The sequence below is a fragment of the Hypanus sabinus genome, chromosome 6 (assembly GCF_030144855.1).
Source record: "Hypanus sabinus isolate sHypSab1 chromosome 6, sHypSab1.hap1, whole genome shotgun sequence".
NCBI lineage: Eukaryota > Metazoa > Chordata > Chondrichthyes > Myliobatiformes > Dasyatidae > Hypanus > Hypanus sabinus.
Window position 1 is genome coordinate 6,662,730 of NC_082711.1, and position 18,234 is coordinate 6,680,963.

At 46.6% G+C, this 18,234-nt stretch overlaps 2 protein-coding genes across 6 annotated transcripts in view; one reads left to right on the forward strand and one right to left on the reverse strand.

The window, feature by feature from the left end:
- Window positions 1-17,223, forward strand: part of bop1 (BOP1 ribosomal biogenesis factor) — a 260,715-nt gene extending 243,492 nt beyond the window's left edge. For both annotated transcript variants that reach the window (XM_059971616.1, XM_059971617.1), the window contains exons 14-17: window positions 127-415; window positions 1,397-1,481; window positions 8,610-8,717; window positions 15,057-17,223. In XM_059971616.1, the coding sequence (XP_059827599.1) occupies window positions 127-415; window positions 1,397-1,481; window positions 8,610-8,717; window positions 15,057-15,210 (636 nt within the window). In that variant the 3' untranslated portion in view covers window positions 15,211-17,223. The remainder of the gene's footprint in view (window positions 1-126; window positions 416-1,396; window positions 1,482-8,609; window positions 8,718-15,056) is intronic.
- The window catches only part of mroh1 (maestro heat-like repeat family member 1), a 170,424-nt gene continuing 168,430 nt past the window's right edge, over window positions 16,241-18,234 (reverse strand). For 3 of the 4 annotated variants that reach the window (XM_059971605.1, XM_059971608.1, XM_059971606.1), the window contains exon 43: window positions 16,241-17,317. In XM_059971605.1, coding sequence (XP_059827588.1) covers window positions 17,235-17,317 — 83 coding nt within the window. In that variant the 3' untranslated portion in view covers window positions 16,241-17,234. The remainder of the gene's footprint in view (window positions 17,318-18,234) is intronic. The other variant, XR_009512556.1, reaches the window with a different exon arrangement.

Below are 18,234 nucleotides of genomic sequence, written 5' to 3' on the forward strand. Positions count from 1 at the left end.
ATAGGGATGTGGACCAAATGGAATTAGCATAGATGATGTATTGGTTGGCACGGTCTGTGCTTTGTAACTATCCTCATAAGTAGGTGGTAAGCTATCCCCAGAGTGACTCTCTCTTTCCCTCCACAGCTGGTGAAGCAGGTAACGTGGCACGGCAAGGGTGACTACTTTGCCTCAGTTATTCCGGAGAATGGCAACGCCCAGGTCCTCATCCATCAGCTGAGCCGGCGGCGCAGTCAGAACCCTTTCCGCAGGAACAAAGGAATGGTGCAGTGTGTCCGTTTCCACCCTGTCCGGCCCTTCTTCTTCGTGGCCACACAGCGCTATGTCCGTGTGTACAACCTCCTCAAGCAGGAACTCACCAAGAAACTGATGACCAACTGCAAGTGGGTGTCCAGCATGGCCATCCACCCTGGGGGTAAGTGGCTCCACGGTACTGACCCTTCCCAGTCCAAGGGCTCCTCGTTCACATCCTTGTGTAAATCCAGCAGTCCCTCGTACATCCCCCACTCCACCTCAACCAACATAGAATGGTAGCCGTTGTGTAACACAAAAAGCTGGAGCAATTCTACAGGTCAGGCAGCATTTATGGAAATGAATAAACAATCGATGTTGTGGACTGAGACCCTTCATCGAGACTGGAAAGGAAAGGAGAAAATGTCAGAATAAGAAGATGGGGGGAGGGAAGGAGGACCAGCTAGAAGGTGAAGCCGGATGGGTGGAGGAGGGGAAATGAAGTAAGAATCTGGGAGGTGATAGTTGGAAAAGGCGAAAGGCTGGAGATGAAAGAATCTGATAGGAGAGAAAGAGAAGGAGGAGGGGACCCAGAGAGAGATCATAGATAGGTGAGGAGGAGAGCTAAGTGTCCAGTGTGGAGAATAGAAGAAAAGGAGGGGAAATTACTGGAAGGAGAAATTGATGTTCATGCCATCGGGTTGGAGGCCATCCAGACAGAATATGAGATGTTGCTCCTTCAATCTGAGAGAGGCCTCATCGTGCAGAAGAGGAGGCCGTGGACCAACATGGGAATGGGGATAGGAATTAAAATGGTTGGCTTCTAGGAAATTTTGCTTTTTGTGTGTATTGCTCTGGTTTTCCAACATCTACAGAATCTTGGACTCCATTTCTGGAGAATTTGCAGCTCCATTTCTGTGCTGTGGCTCTATAAATGAGAGCGGCTTAATCGCTTCCTGATCCTGCATTCCTTCCCCGTAGTAAGAAGCTCACTTGCAGTGATGTTGGCTGTTCAGTTAACATCCGCTGTGCCCCAGCAGGGCTATTCCTCTCTGCTTGGCTGCTGCCACCTTGCCTTTCTAACCTCCCCTCTACCTGCGTCAATGTCAGCTTTCCCAGCCTCATGCGCCAAGAGTTAACAGTCAATGTTGAATGTGTTCAACAGGAGATAATGTGATCTGTGGAAGTTATGACAGCCGCCTGGCCTGGTTCGACCTGGATCTCTCCACCAAGCCTTACAAAGTGCTCAGGTCAGTGCCACTCTGCAAAGCGGTTTATTGCCCGATCTGGCATGGTAACACGCCACATACATCACCGGCAGCCTGGGTTCGATTGTTGCTGCTGTCTTTACATGTTCTCCCTGTGACTGCCGGTTTCCTCCAAGGGCTTAGTGCCCTCCCACACTCCAAAGCCTTGGGGAGGGTAGTGAGTTGTGGGGTGGGTAGTGAGTTGTGGGGAAGGTAGTGAATTGTGGGATGGGTAGTGAGTTGTGGGGTGGGTAGTGAGTTGTGGGGAGAGTAGTGAGTTGTGGGGAAGGTAGTGAGTTGTGGGATGGGTAGTGAGTTGTGGGGTGGGTAGTGAGTTGTGGGATGGGTAGTGAGTTGTGGGGTGGGTAGTGAGTTGTGGGGAAGGTAGTGAGTTGTGGGGAAGGTAGTGAGTTGTGGGGAAGGTAGTGAATTGTGGGATGGGTAGTGAGTTGTGGGGTGGGTAGTGAGTTGTGGGATGGGTAGTGAGTTGTGGGGAGGGTAGTGAATTGTGGGGAGGGTAGTGAATTGTGGGGAGGGTAGTGAATTGTGGGGTGGGTAGTGAGTTCTGGGGTGGGCAGTGAATTGTGGGATGGGTAGTGAGCTGTGGGGAGAGTAGTGAGTTGGGAGAGTAGTGAGTTGGGGTGGGTAGTGAATTGTGGGGAGGGTAGTGAGTTGTGGGGTGGGTAGTGAGTTGTGGGGAAGGTAGTGAATTGTGGGATGGGTAGTGAGTTGTGGGGTGGGTAGTGAGTTGTGGGGAAGGTAGTGAATTGTGGGATGGGTAGTGAGTTGTGGGGAGGGTAGTGAGTTGTGGGGAGGGTAGTGAATTGTCGGATGGGTAGTGAGTTGTGGGGTGGGTAGTGAGTTGTGGGGAAGGTAGTGAGTTGTGGGGAGGGTAGTGAGTTGTGGGGAGGGTAGTGAATTGTCGGATGGGTAGTGAGTTGTGGGGTGGGTAGTGAGTTGTGGGGAGGGTAGTGAATTGTAGGATGGGTAGTGAGTTGTGGGGTGGGTAGTGAGTTGTGGGGAGGGTAGTGAATTGTCGGATGGGTAGTGAGTTGTGGGGACGATGTGTTGGTGCCAGAAGCGTGGTGATACTTGTGAGCTGTCTCCAACACTTCCTCAGACTGCTGATCGTTGACACAAACAACTCACTTCAGTGTACGTACGACAAATAAAGCTAATCTCACCTTTGAGGGACTGGTAATGGACCAGCTTGCTGTCACCCTGCAGGGCAGACGATGCTTTATTCTCCCTCGAGTGCACCAGACTCAGTTCTGTATTGGACTAGTGGATCTCATCCACCCTGCTCATGGACTGTTTGTCCCACTCCCATGAGGGAGTGAGGTTCCGTAGCATCCACGCCAGGACCACCAGCCTCAAAAACAGTTACTTTCCCCAAGGAGTGAAGCCGATCAACACCAACCACCACTACTTTATCATTTCCTGTGGCTAACGTCACGTTATGGACATACAATCAATCTATGTAGATTAGCTATCTTACGTATTTATAAGATCATAAGACATAGGAGTAGAATTAGGCCATTTGGCCCATTAAGTCTGCTCTGCTATTCAATCATGGCTGATACATTTTTCCCTCTCCTTAACCCCACTCCCTGGCCTACCCCCCCACCCCGCAACCTTTGATGCCATGGACAATCAAGAACCCATCAATATCCGCCTAATACACCCATTGACCTGGCCTCCACAGCTGCCTGTGACAACAAATTCCACAAATTCACCATTCTGGTGAAAGAAACGCCCCCACATCTGTTTTAAATGGATGCCCCTCTATCCTGAGGCTGTGCCTCTTGTCCCAGACTCCCCCACCATGGGAAACATCCTTTCCACATCTACTCATTCTAGCCCTTTCAACATTCGAAAAGTTTCAATGAGATTCCCCCCCCCACCCCATCCTTCTAAATTCTAGCGAGTACAGACCCAGGGCCATGAAACGTTCCTCATATGATAACACTTTCATTCCTGGAATCATCCTTGTGAACCTCCTCTGGACCCTCTCCAATGCCAGCACATCTTTTCTTAGATGAGGAGCCCAAAACTGTTCACAATACTCAAGGTGAGGCCTCACTAGTGCCTTATAGAGCCTCAGCATCACATTCCTGCTCTTGTATTCGTGACCTCTGAAATGAATGCTAACATTGCATTTGCCTTCTTCACCAATGACTACCTGAAAGTTAACCTTTAGGGTGTTCTGCACAAGAACTCTGAAATCCCTTTGCATCTCAGAATTTTTGATTTTCTCCGTTTAGAAAATAGTCTGCACATTTATTTCTACTTCATGCATTTTTCAATATTGTATTTCATTTGCCACTTTCTTGCCCATTCTCCTAATCTGTCTAATTCCTTCTGCATCCTACCTGTTTCCTCAACACTACCTGCCCCTCCACCAATCTTCATATCATCTGCAAACTTGGCAACAAAGCCATCTATTCCATCATCTGAATCATTGATATACAGCCTAAAAAGAAGTGATCCCAACACTGACCCCTGCGGAACACCACTAGTCACTGGCAGCCAACCAGAAAAGGATCCTTTTATTCCCACTTGCTGCCTCCTACCAATCAGCCAATGTCCTAACCATGTTAGTAACTTTCCTGTAATACCATGGGCTCTTAACTTGGTAAGCAGCCTCATGTGTGGCAACTTCCACTGCATCCTACTTAAATCTCCTCAGAATTTCAACAGGTTCATCAGGGAATATTCCTTTAAGAAAATCTTAACCACATAACCATATAACAATTACAGCACGGAAACAGGCCATCTCGGCCCTTCTAATCAGTGCCAAACGCTTACACTCACCTAGTCCCTCTGACCCGCACTCAGCCCATAACCCTCCATTCCTTTCCTGTCCATATACCTATCCAATTTTACTTTAAATGACAATACCGAACCTGCCTCTACCACTTCTACTGGAAGTTCGTTCCACACAGCTACCACTCTCTGAGTAAAGAAATTCCCCCTCATGTTACCCTTCAACTTTTGCCCCCAACTCACAACTCATGTCCTCTTGTTTGAATCTCCCCTACTCTCAATGGAAAAAGCCTATCCACGTCAACTCTATCTATCCCCCTCATAATTTTAAATACCTCTATCAAGTCCCCCCGTAACTTAGGTGCTGAAACCCAGGTAACATTCGAGTAAATCTTCTCTGTACTCTCTCTATTTTGTTGACATCTTTCCTATAATTCGGTGACCAGAACTGTTCACAATACTCCAAATTTGCCCTTACCAATGCCTTGTAAAATTTTAACATTATATCCCAACTCCTATACTCAATGCTCTGATTTATAAAGGCCAGCATACCAAAAGCTTTCTTCACCACCCTATCCACATGAGATTCCAACTTCAGGGAACTATGCACCATTATTCCTAGATCACTCTGTTCTACTGCATTCTTCAGTGCCCTACCATTTACCATGTAGGTCCTATTTGGATTATTCCTACCAAAATGTAGCACCTCACACTTGTCAGCATTAAACCATCTGCCATCGTCAAGCCCACCCTTCTAACTGACCTAAATCTCTCTGCAAGCTTTGAGAACCTACTTCATTATCCACAACGCCACCTACCTTAGTATCATCGGCATACTTACTAATCCAATTTACCACCCCATCATCCAGATCATTAATGTATATGACAAACAACATTGGACTCAGTACAGATCCCTGAGGCACACACCACTAGTCACCGGCCTCCAACCTGACAAACAGTTATCCACCACTACTCTCTGGCATCTCCCATCCAGCCACTGTTGAATCCATTTTACTACTTCAATAGTAATACCTAACGATTGAACCTTCCTAACTAACCTTCCATGCAGAACCTTATCAAAAATTTTCCTGAAGTCCATGTAGACAACATCCACTGCTTTACCCTCGTCAACTTTCCTCGTAACCTCTTCAAAAAACTAAATAAGATTTGTCAAACATGACCTTCCACACACAAATCCATGCTGACTGCTCCTAATCAGACCCTGTCTATCCAGATAATTATGTATACCATCTCTAAGAATACTTTCCATTAATTTACCCAACACTGACGTCAAACTTACAGGCCGATAATTGCTAGGTTTACTCTTAGAACCCTTTTTAAACAATGGAACCACATGAGCAATACGCCAATCCTCCGGCACCATCCTCGTTTCTAATGACATTTGAAATATTTCTGTCAGAGCCCCTGCTATTTCTACACTAACTTCCCTCAAGGTCCAAGGGAATATCCTGTCAGGACCTGGAGACTTATCCACTTTCATATTCTTTAAAAGCTCCAGTACTTCCTATTCTTTAATCATCATAGTTTCCATAACTTCCCTACTTGTTTCCCTTACCTTACAGAATTCAATATCCTTCTCCTTAGTGAATACCGAAGAAAAGAAATTGTTCAAAATCTCCATCTCTTTCGGCTCGACACATAGCTGTCCACTCTGATTCTCTAAGGGACCAATTTTATCCCTCACTATCCTTTTGCTATTAATATAACTGTAGAAACCCTTCAGATTTATTTTCACCTTACTTGCCAAAGCAACCTCGTATCTTTTAGCTTTTCTAATTTCTTTAAGATTCTTCTTACATTCTTTATATTCCTCAAGCACCTCATTCACTCCATGCTGCCTATATTTATTGTAGATATCTCTCTTTTTCCTAACCAAGTTTCCAATATCCCTTGAAAACCATGACTTTCAAAATTTTAACCATTCCTTTCGACCTAACAGGAACATAAAGATTCTGTACCCTCAAAATTTCACCTTTAAATTACCTCCATTTCTCTATTACATCCTTCCCATAAAACAAATTGTCCCAATCCATTCCTTCTAAATCCTTTCGCATCTCCTCAAGTTAGCCTTTCTCCAAACAAAAATCTCAGCCCTGGGTCCAGTCCTATCCTTCTCCATAATTATATTGAAACTAATGACATTGTGATCACTGGACCCGAAGTGCTCCCCAACACATTCCTCCGTCATCTGACCTATTTCATTCCCTAACAGGAGATCCAACACTGCCCCTTCTCTAGTTGGTACCTCTATGTATTGCTGCAAAAAACTATCCTGCACACATTTTACAAACTCTAAACCATCCATCCCTTTTACAGTATGGGCTTCCCAGTCGATGTGTGGAAAATTAAAATCTCCCACAATCACAACTCTGTGCTTACTACAAATATCTGTTATCTCCTTGCAAATTTGCTCCTCCAATTCTCTCTCCCCATTAGGTGTTTTATAATACACCCCAATAAGTGATACTACACCTTTCCCACTCCTCAATTCCATCCAAATAGCCTCCCGAGACGAGCCCTCTAATCTATCCTGCCAGGGCACCGCTGTAATATTTTCTCTGACAAGCAATGCAACACCTCCCCTTCTTGTCCCTCCGATTCTATCACACCTGAAGCAACGAAATCCAGGAATATTTAGTTGCCAATCACACCCTTCCTGCAAACATGTTTCACTAATAGTTACATCATCATATTTCCAGGTATCAATCCATGCTCTAAGCTCATCCATCCTTCTTACAATGCTCCTAGCATTAAAATAAATGTATTTAAGAAATTCTCCACCTCTTCCTCTCTGTTTATCTCTAACAGTACAAAGAACTTTACTGTCTTCTTTTTCTTCCTTCTCCCATACATCTGTTCCTACACTCTGGTTCCCCTTCCCCCTCATTCTAGTTTAAATCCACTGGAGCCTCTCTGGCAAACCTACCTGCAAGAATATTTGTCCCCCTCCAGTTCAGATGTAAACCGTCCCGCCGGAACAGGTCCCACCTTCCCTGGAAAACTGCCCAATTATCTATAAATCTGAAGCCCTCCGTCCTGCACCATTTCTTCAGCCACGTGTTGTTCTGCACTATCTTACTATTTCTAAACCCACCTGCACGTGGCACTGGTAGCAATCCTGAGATTGCTATCCTGGAGGTCCTGTCCTTTAACTTGGCGCCTAACTCCCTAAACTCACCTTTCAGGATCTCCTCACTCTTCCTACCCACGTCATTGGTCCCTACGTGGATCACAACATCTGGCTGCTCACACTCCCTCTTGAGAATACTGAGAACTCGATCCCAGATATCGCGGACCCTGGCACCATGGAGGCAACAGACCATCCGGGATTCTCAATCTCTTCCACAGAACCTCCTATCTGCCCCCTAACTATCGAATCCTCTATCACTACTGCTCTCCTCTTTTCCCTCCTTCCCTTCTGAGCTGAGGGTCCAGTCTCGGTGCCAGAGACGCAACCACTGCAACTTGTCCCTGGTAGGTCGTCCCCAACAACAGTATCCAAAACGGTATACTTATTGTTGATGGGAACAGTCACAGGGGTGCTCGGCTCTTCCTGTCTATTCCCCTTCCCTCTCCTGACAGTCACCCAACTACCTGTCTCCTGACTCCTAGGGGTGACTATCTCCCTGAAACTCCTGTCTATTTCTGCCTCTGCCTCACGAATGCTCCGAAGTTCATCCAGCTCCGGCTCCAGTTCCCTAACGGTTTGTCAGGAGCTGCAGCTGGATGCACCTTTTGCAGGTGTAGTCATCAGGGACAGCTGTGCTCGCCCTGACTTCCCACATACTGCAAACGGAGCACTCAACTGCCCTAACTGCTGCCTCCATTACCTACTAATCTAATCAGATTAATTAAAGGAGCTTACCCGGCCTTACCTCACCTGGAGTGAAGCTCGTACTCAGCCTCTGCTCACTTTTTAAATTCCCCCGCTGATCTCAGAGGCCGACTTTCACCCGCTTGCGCAGTCGTGCCCCATTCAACCTCACCTGTCTCTTCTTGCCGAAGCCTGATTGAGCCAAGCTGTCCCACTCTGCCTCAGTCCACTCCGACAATGGCTGCTACGACGATGGCCGCTGTATATGGCGGTCTTTCTTTTAAACCTTTGGCGCGCTACGTCACGCGCCTGTGCAGTCTAGCCTCTTTGCCCCGATCAGTTAAAGAAAACAGCTCCTCTCTGAGCTTCTTTTACCTCTTCCCTCTCCGCCTCTTGCTTCAATTTAAGGGATATATTTATTGTGTTTTTTTAATATTTTTTGCATGCTGTATCGGATCCAGAGTAACGCTTGTGTATTGGAAATGACAGTAAACAATCTCAAATCCGTATTTTTGTTGTTTTCTTTACAGGCATCACAAGAGAGCTCTGCGAGGTGTAGCTTTCCACAGGCATTATCCGCTTTTTGCCTCAGCATCTGACGATGGCACGGTCATTGTCTGCCATGGAATGGTGTACAGGTACATCGCTTTTCTTCCATGCTAGTCTCAGTTTCTGTATTGTGTGTGTGTGTCCCTCTCTTACCCCTCCCCGCTACTTCCCGTTCAATCGTGCGCCTCACACAGAGTGGAAGAGGCCTCAATTTGGGGAGTTTGGCCCAGACGGGTTGGAATCAAACTAGATGAAGTTTAGTGAACAATCTGAAGTTCAGGGGAGAGCTGAGGCAGAGGACAGGTGGTCTAAAACCTAAAGCTGCCAAGGTAGCGGGAGGTGTAGAGGCTGAAATGATGGTGAGGTTTGCTGAAGAACAGTATGGAGACAAGTCTGAGAATAAAGTGGAAGCTAATATTAAAGTTTGGGGGAGATGTGGATAGTGGAGCAGGCTGTTGTAAATTACAACAGGACGTTGGTAAGATGCAGAGTTGGGGTGAGAAGTGGCAGATGGAGTTCAATCTGGAAATGTGTAAAATGGTTCATTTTCGGAACGTCAGATCTGAAGGCAGAATACCAGTTTAACGGCAGGATTCTTTGCGGTGCAGGGGTTTATATTGAACAGTGGCAGGAGACGTGAGAAGACATAGCTCACTCAGGATTGCCAACTGAGTAATGATTCACGACAACAGCCAATTAGCGATTGGGATTGATTGGCAGGGGCAAGTGGAGTGGCCAGTGTTAAGAGTGGTTATTAGAGGCTTTAGTGAAAGAGAGTGCAAAAGCTGCAAGTAGATTTTATTTTTCCCCAGTTTATTTCATGTTTCTTTCCTTACATTTGCAGTTAGCACGATAGGGATGCCAGGATAGCTCTTCTTCTGGGTTGTGGGGAAGTAGAGAGACCACCAGTGTCCCTGACGACTGTAATTGTGAGAAGTGCATCCAGCTACAGCATCTATCACTCCACATTAAGGAGCTGGATAGGGTTCACAATTCTATCATTGGAGAGGGACAGGAACAGACAAGTTACAAAAGCGTTTAATTGGAGTAAGGGGAAATATGAAGCTATCAGGCAGGAACTTGGAAGCATAAATTGGTAACAGATGTTCTCAGGGAAATGTATGGCAGAAATGTGGCAAATGTTCAGGGGATATTTGCATGGAATTCTACATAGGTATGTTCCAATGAGTCAGGGAAAGAATGGTAGGGTACAGGAACCGTGGTGCACAAATGCTGTTGAAAATCTAATAAAGAAAAAAAGCTTAGGAAAGGTTCAAAAAACTAAGTAATGATAGAGATTTTGAAGATTATAAGGCTAGCAGGAAGGAGAATGAAATTAGCAGAAGAGGCCATGAGAAGGCCTTGGCGAGCAGGATTAAGGAAAACCCCAAGGCATTCTACAAGTATGTGAAGAGCAAGAAGACATGAGAGAAAAGGACCAATCAAATATGTCAGTGGAAAAGTGTGTATGGAACTGGAGGAGATAGCAGAGGTACTTAATGAATACTTTGCTTCAGTATTCACTACGGAAAAGGTTCTTGGATACGATGGGGTCTTTTAAGAGACTCTTGGACAGGTACATGGAGCTGAGAAAAACAGAGGGCTATGGGTAACCCTGGGCAATTTCTCAGGTAAGGACCTTGTGGGCCGAAAGGTCTGTATTGTGCTGTAGGTTTTCTATGTTTCTATGATTGTAGGAATGATTTACAGCAGATTGAAAAGCTTGAGCATATAGACATTAAGAAAGAGAATTTGCTGGAGCTTTTGGAAAGCATCAAGTTGGTCTCGGCTACTGTGGGAGGTGTGGAAGGAGATTGCTGAGCCTCTGGCGATGATCTTTGCATCATCAATGAGGACGGGAGAGGTTCCAGAGGATTGGAGGATTGCAGATCTTGTTCCCTTATTCAAGAAAGGGAGTAGAGATAGCCCAGGAAATTATAGACCAATGAGTCTTACTTCAGTGGTTGGTAATTTTATGGAAAAGATCCTGAGAGGCAGGATTTATGAACATTTGGAGAGGCATAATATGATTAGGAATAGGCAGCAGGGTTTTATCAAAGGCAGGTCGTGCCTTATGAGCCTGATTGAATTCTTTGAGGATGTGACTAAATACATTGATGAAGGTAGAGCTGTAGATGTAGTGTATATGGATTTCAGCAAGGAATTTGACATGGTACCCCATGCAGGGCTTATTGAGAAAGTAAGGGGGCATGGGATCCAATGAGATCTTGCTTTGTGGATCTAGAATTGGCTTGCCCACAGAAGGCAGAGTGGTTGTAGACGAGACATATTCTGCATGGATGTCGGTGACCAGTGGTGTGCCTCAGGGATCTGTTAGTAAATTTGCTGATAACACAAAGATTGGAGGTGTTGTGGATAGTGTGGAGGGCTGTCGGAGGTTACAGCGGGACATTGATAGGATGCAAAACTGGGCTGAGAAGTGGCAGATGGAGTTCAACCCAGATAAGTGTGAAGTGGTTCATTTTGGTAGGTCAAATATGATGGCAGAATATAGTATTAATGGTAAGACTCTTGGCAGTGTGGAGGATCAGAGGGATCTTGGGGTCCGAGTCCATAGGACACTCAAAGCAGCTGCGCAGGTTGACTCTGTGGTTAAGAAGGCGTACACGTGCATTGGCCTTAATCAACCATGGGATTGAGTTTAAGAGCTGAGAGGTAATGTTCCAGCTATATAGGACCCTGGTCAGACCCAACTTGGAGTACTGTGCTCAGTTCTGGTCACCTCACTACAGGAAAGATGTGGAAGCCATAGAAAGGGTGCAGAGGAGATTTACAAGGATGTTGCCTGGATTGGGGAGCATGCCTTATGAGAATAGGTTGAGTGAACTCAGCCTTTTCTCCTTGGAGCAATGGAGGATGAGAGGTGACCTAATAAAGGTGTATAAGATGATGAGAGGCATTGATCATGTGGATAGTCAGAGGCTTTTTCCCAGGGCTGAAATGGCTAGTATGAGAGGGTACCGGTTTAAGGGCTTGTAAGTAGGCACAGAGGAGGTGTCAGTTAAGTTTTTTTACGCAGAGAGTAGTGAGTGCGTAGAATGGGCTGCCAGCGACAGTGGTGGAGGTGAATACAATAAGGTCTTTTAAGAGACTCCTGGGTAGATACATGGAGCTTGGGAAAATAGAGGGCTATGGGTAACCCGAGGTAATTTCTAAAGTAAATACATGTCCGGCACAGCATTTTGGGCCGAAGGTTTTCTATGGTTTTTTTTAAATCACTAGATATTTGAATAGTTCCAGATGACTGGAAAATTGCAAATGTCATTCCACTCTTCAAGAAAGGAGAGAACCAAAAGAAAAGAAACCATAGGCCAGTCAGTCTGACCTCTGGTTGTGAAGATGTTGGAGTCAGTTATTAAGGATGAGGTCTCAGGGTACTTAGAGACACAGGATAAAATAGGCTGTAATGAGCGTGGTTTCCTCAACGGAAAGTCATGCCTGACAAAGCTGTTGAAATTCTTTGAAGAAATATCAAGCAGGATAGACAAAGGAGAGTTAGTTGATGTGTGCTTGGAGTTTCAGAAGGCCTTTGACAAGGTGCCACAGATGAGGCTGCTTAACAAGCTCTGAGCCCATGGTATTACAGGAAAATACTAGCATGGATAAAGATGACAGGAGGCAAAGAGTCAGAATAAAAGGAGACTATTCCATCTGGCTGCCAGTGACTTGTAGTGTTCACAGGGGACTGTGTTGAGGTAGATTCTTTTTACATTATATGTCAATAATTTGGATAATGCAGTTGATGGCTTTGTTGCACTTTGCAGATGATGTGAAGATAGGTGGAGGGGCAGGTAGTTTTGAGGAAGTAGAGATGCTACAGAAGGACTTGGGACAGATTTCAAGAATGGGCAAAGAAATGGCAGGTGGAATTCAGTGTCAGGAAGTGTATGGTCATTCACTTGGGTGGAAGGAATGAAAGGGTTGATTGTTTTCTAAATGGAGAGAAAATACAAAAATCTGAATTGCAGAGGCACTTGGGAGTCCTTGTGCAGAATACTCTGGAGGTTAATCTGCAGGTTAAGTCTATAGTGGGGAAGGTAAATGCAATGTTAGCATTCATTTCAAGGAGACTAGAATATAAAAGCCAGGATGTTGAGGCTTGTGAAGCACTGGTGAAACCTCACTTGGAGTATTGTCAGCAGTTTTGGGCCCCTTGTCTTAGAAAGCATGTGCTGAAATTGAACAGGGTTCAAAGGAGATTAACGAAAATAATTCCAGGGTTGAATGGCTTGTCACAGGAAGAGTGTTTGATAACCTTAGACGTGTATGCGCTGGAATTCAGGAGAATCGAGGGTGACCTCATTGAAACCTATTGAATGGTGGAAGGCCTTGATAAGAGTGGATGTAGAGAGGATGTTTCCTATGGTGGGAGACTCTAAGACCAGTAGACACAGCCTCAGAATACAGGGCAATCCTTATGGAATGGCAATAAAGAGGAATTTATTTACCGAGAGTGATGAATCAGTGGAATTCTTTACCACAGGCAGCTGTGGCCAAGCCTTTATATATATTTGTGGCAGAGGTTGAAAGTTTCTAGATTAGTCAGGGCGTGAAGGGATAAGGGGAGAAGGCAGGAGATTGGGGCTGAGGGGAAAATTGGATCACTCACGATGAAATGGTGGAGCAGACTCAATGAGCCAAGTGGCCTAATTCTGCTCCTATATCTTATGGTCTTACATGTCAGATCAAGTCCTCAGTATTTTTAAGTGGGAGGGTGTGAACAGTCATGGTCCATGTAGGTACCAATGACATGGGTAGTCAGAGGGATTAGCTTTTGCAAAGTGAATTCAAGGAGCTTGGTGATAAGTTAAAGGGCAGGACCTCCAGGATTGTGATCTCAGAATTGCTACAAAAGAGACAGTTTGCATCTGAACTGGAGGAGGACTATTGTCCAAGTGGGGAGCTTGCTAGAGTTGCTGGGGAATTGGAACCTGAGTGTCAGAACAGATAGTGGAGAGGTTGAAAATACTTGTGTGCAGGAACATTTTGCATTTAGCAATCATAATGCTATTAGATTTAAAGTAAATTTGGAAAAAGATAGGTCTAGTCCATGGGTTTTGATTGTAAATTGGGGGAAGGCCAATTTTAATGGTATCAAAAAAGAGCTGGCAAGTGTGGATTGGGACAGGCTGTTTTCAGGAAAAGGTGTACTTGGTAAGTGAATTTGTGAAGAGTACAATGCTTGTACGTGCCTGTCAGAATAAAAGGTAAAGATAGCAGGTAGGGAAGCTTGGTTTTGAAGAGATACTGAGGCCCTGCTTAAGAAATAAAGTGGTGCATAGTAGGTAAGCAGGTAGGAACAAATGAAGTGCTTGTGTAGTATAAGAATTGCAAGAAAACACTTAAAGAAATCAGAAGTTCTAAAAGGCGTGAGGTTGCCCTAGCAGGTAAGGTGAAGGAGGATCCTCAGGGCCTACAGATAAGACAAGGGACAAATTGGTCCTCTATGCATGATGCCAAAAGAAATGGGGAAGATCTTAAATGCACTTTTTGTATTACTTGGGAGAGGGACACAGAGTCTGCGGATGGAATTTAATGCAGCCAGGTGTGAGGTTTTGCATTTTGGTAGGACCAACCAGGGTAGGTCTTACATCGTGAATGGGGGGACACTGAGGAGTGTGTAGAACAAAGGGATCCGGGAATACAGGTCCAGAATTCATTGTAAGTGGCAGCACAGGTAGATAAGTTCGTAACAAAAGCTTTTGGCACGTTGGCCTTCATAAATCAAAAGCACTGAGTACAGGAGGTGGGATGTTGAAATTCTATAGGATATGGGTGAGGTCTAATTGGGAATATTGTGTGCAGTTTTAGTCACCTACCTACAAGAAAGGTGGAAATAAGAGCTGGACTGGAGGACCTGAATTAGAAGGAAAGGTTGAATAGGTTAGGATTCTTTTCTTTGGTACTTAGAGGATTGAGGGGCGATTTGATAGAGGTATAGACAATGATGAGGGGTATAGATAGGGTAAATGCATGTAGGCTTTTCTTGCTGAGGTTGGGTAGGACTACAACTAGGTGGGTTAAAGGTGAAAAGTTTAAGGGAACTGGAGGGGAAACTTCTGCAGAGGGTTGTGAGAGTGAGCTACCAGCACAAGTGTGTGCATGTGAGCTCGATTTTATCAAGGTGAGGGTGGATAGATGGTAGGGATATGGAGGGCTATGATCCCAGTACAGTTTAAATTGCTTGTAATGAACTAGATGGGCCAAATGCCCTGTTTCTGTGCTGTACTTTACTGTAACTAAGAGGAATCTTTGGGGTCCATGTCCTCAAAGTTGATAAAGAAGGTATATGTTGTAGTTGTCAGGAGACTGGGTTCAAGAGCCGTGAGCTAATTCTGTAGCTCCATTAAACTCTGATCAGACCACACTTGGGATATTGTGTTCAGTATTGTCTCTGTTGCTTACAGCGACCTGCTCCAGAACCCGCTGATTGCACCCGTGAAGCTGCTGAGGGGCCATGAAATCACCCGTGACCTGGGCGTGCTGGACGTCACCTTTCATCCCACCCAGCCGTGGGTTTTCTCCGCAGGAGCAGACAGCACCATCCGCCTCTACACCTAGTGCTTGCCCCGCAGCCTTCTGCTTCACAATGTTGCTCTCGGCAGAGGTTTGGGGGATGGGGGGGGGGGGGAGTAGAAGACAGCCCTTTCTTCAGGGTTACCTGGAGACAGATGGATCTAATCTGCTACGTACTGCCTCTGGATACAGTCCCACGAACGGAATCATCATTTGGACGCAGGCCCACAATCACACCTCTGCCTCCGGCAGACGCTGCTTCACTCCACTGTCCTCCAACCCGTGCCGGGTGCTGCCCCTCTCTGGAACAGGACTTCCCACACAGCACAGCAGGACTCTGCATTGCCAAAATGTGGTTCTTATTAAACTGCTCTGAATGATTCCACTGAAATGTTTCTGTTGAACATTTTCTCGAGCTGGTGTCTGTTTAAATAAGCAGGGTCGGTGCTGGATTCCCAACGGGCCTGAGCCCTTCAGGTTGGAAGATTCGCAGGCAACAAAGTTGAAACTGCAAATCCCTTTTCCCCTCCTTGCCTCAGACCAGGGTCGGAGGATGAAGGGAACTGAGAATCTCTGACTTAAAGGAATAAATGGCTAACCTTTGTGCTAGAGTTACTTCAGTCTCTCATGATCACTTGCTCATAGCCAATTCAATAACTTTCCAATTCATCAGCTAAGTAGAGAGCATGTTACAGCCACAGGAGCTATTACAACTCAGGGTGTAGGAGTCCCGAGTTCAAACACCCTTCCTGTGTACGCAGGCGTTTCCTCCCACCATCCAAAATGTACTGGTTAATTGATAATTCTAGCTTGTCCCAGGATTAGGCTAGGGTTAAACTGGAGTCTGCTGGTAGCATGGCAGGGCCTGTTCCACACTATCTCTCTAAGTAAGTAACTGAAATTCAGCCAAAGGTGGGGTGAGCCTCGCTCAGACCAATCTCCAACAATAGAGGTAAGAGGGCCACAACCCGGCCTGAAATATCAGCTGAGCCAGACACTGTTTGTGAAATGAATATATTTGGAGCAGATATACACTTTAAATCTTTGTATAATTTGACCCATATACTTTCTCCAATTTACATTGATCCTGCAATCAGCTCTTTTATTATTAAAGATTATTTCTGTACCATCCTTTGATCCCTAGTAGGTTCAAACATTTAAAACCCACACCAGGTGTAAGTGGAGGCATCTCATGTGGAACAGCTGCCTGGAGGTCACCGAGGGGGGGGAAGCCTGCACGCAAAAGGCCTGGCAGTAACGGGTACTATCTCCAGTGCCTGGAGCTCCTGTCGGCAGCCTCGCCCACGTGTAAAACACAGCAGGTATGTGGGGCAGGGACTCGGAATAATTCACAAAATGGTCTTTGCAGGTTCTGTGGAAGCCCTCTTCACCTGTAACACACATGAAGGCACAGGGAATAATTCCCCATCTTTCCAACTTACTGTGCTCTCCCCCCCCACCCCCAGTGAAGATAAACACTTGTTCCCTCCCTACGCCATGCTACTCTCAGACCAGCTGCAGTGGTATGCCCAATTGAAGCATCCAGTCCCACTCTCCACAGGTAACGGGGGCAGCTGAACCCACTCCCCTCAGATTCCAGGTGGCAGGGGCCACTGTTTACCACTCAGATGTTAATGGTGACTGTCTCCGTGGACAACGAGGGGCCAGGCCTCTGCCAGGCTGTTATCACCGCCACCAGACCTCCTCACTGGGAAGGGCAGTCCCGGTCCCACGCCCTGTGTCAGGGAAGGAAAGGCCATCTCAGGAGGTGGCACAGACAGATTCTGTGGGTCAATTCACAACTGTGGGCACACAACACCAGGTAAGCAGAGGCCTGGAGCATTTACAGACCCCCCCCAATCCCCAACAACACTCACTTGGGGCACACTGGAAACTGGCAGAATTACAATAGTGGGTCATTCTCTGAAACTTCAGTCAAATCTTTGGTTCTGGGCCATAGGATTGTCCGACCTTCCCCGCAAACACGTCACCTCCAGGCGAAGGTGGTGGGGGGGGGGGGGGGGGAGAGGGAGACAGGAGGAGGTGGTCTCGACCCATCTAATCAGCCTTCAGAGTTCGTGGAGGAGGCTGAGAGCTTCGGCAGCCTTGATCCGAACACTGGGCTCCCCGTCCTGTAGCAGCATGACGATGGCTGGTGAAGAGAGGAGGAGACAATGGTGTTACTCGCCGACTGTGGTCAGTGACCGTTCGTGCCTCAGCTACCCCCACTGTGAGGTGGCTCAGAGGATCAATCAGCAATGGAAGCAGTCCCTCCCACACACACCCTCTCAGCGCTGTTGTGGTGAAGGAAAGGAGTGGAGAGTGGGAAAGAGGGATTACATTTGGGCGATAGGGAGAGGAAGGAGGTGGGGAGAGCAAGGGAGGGAGGTGAAGACACAGCCCAGGAAACTGAGAATGAAGAAGAAACAAAGGAGTAAGTTGGGTAGGAGAGGGACTGAAGTTTAAATGCTGAGAGTGCTTCTCGCCACCTCCTACAATGTTTTTGGTAGCTTATAATGAATTTGAGAAAACCTAATTTGTTCTGAGAGATTTATTTGACAAATCGTTCCTGCGTGTCTCCCTACAACAGCTCCCGGAGTCGCGGCTGTCCCACAAACTATCAGCCCGTCCTCCTCCTCCCCAGGCACTTCTCCATTAGCCGGCCAACAACTGCCTGGACTCGCTCATCAAAGACACAGGTTCACTCAGCTGCCCCAAGACAGGTCTGTGCTCTCACTCCGACTGCCCTGCATCCCTCCCCAGCCCCAGGTCGACACGCAGGCCAATCCCGCTTCTGTTTGTTCACCTGTATCATTCCAATGGGGTGCTTTACACCCCAGCCCAGAATGGTCTGAAGGGAGTTTCACTGCGTAATCCATGTGTGATGGGATGGTGCTGAGAGAGCTTCACTCTGTGTCTGACCCCGGGAGTGTGTGATGGGACGGTGTGGAGGGAGCTTCACTCTGTGTCTGACCCTGGGAGTGTGTGATGGGACAGTGTGGAGGGAGCTTCACTCTGTGTCTGACCCTGGGAGTGTGTGATAGGACAGTGTGGAGGGAGCTTCACTCT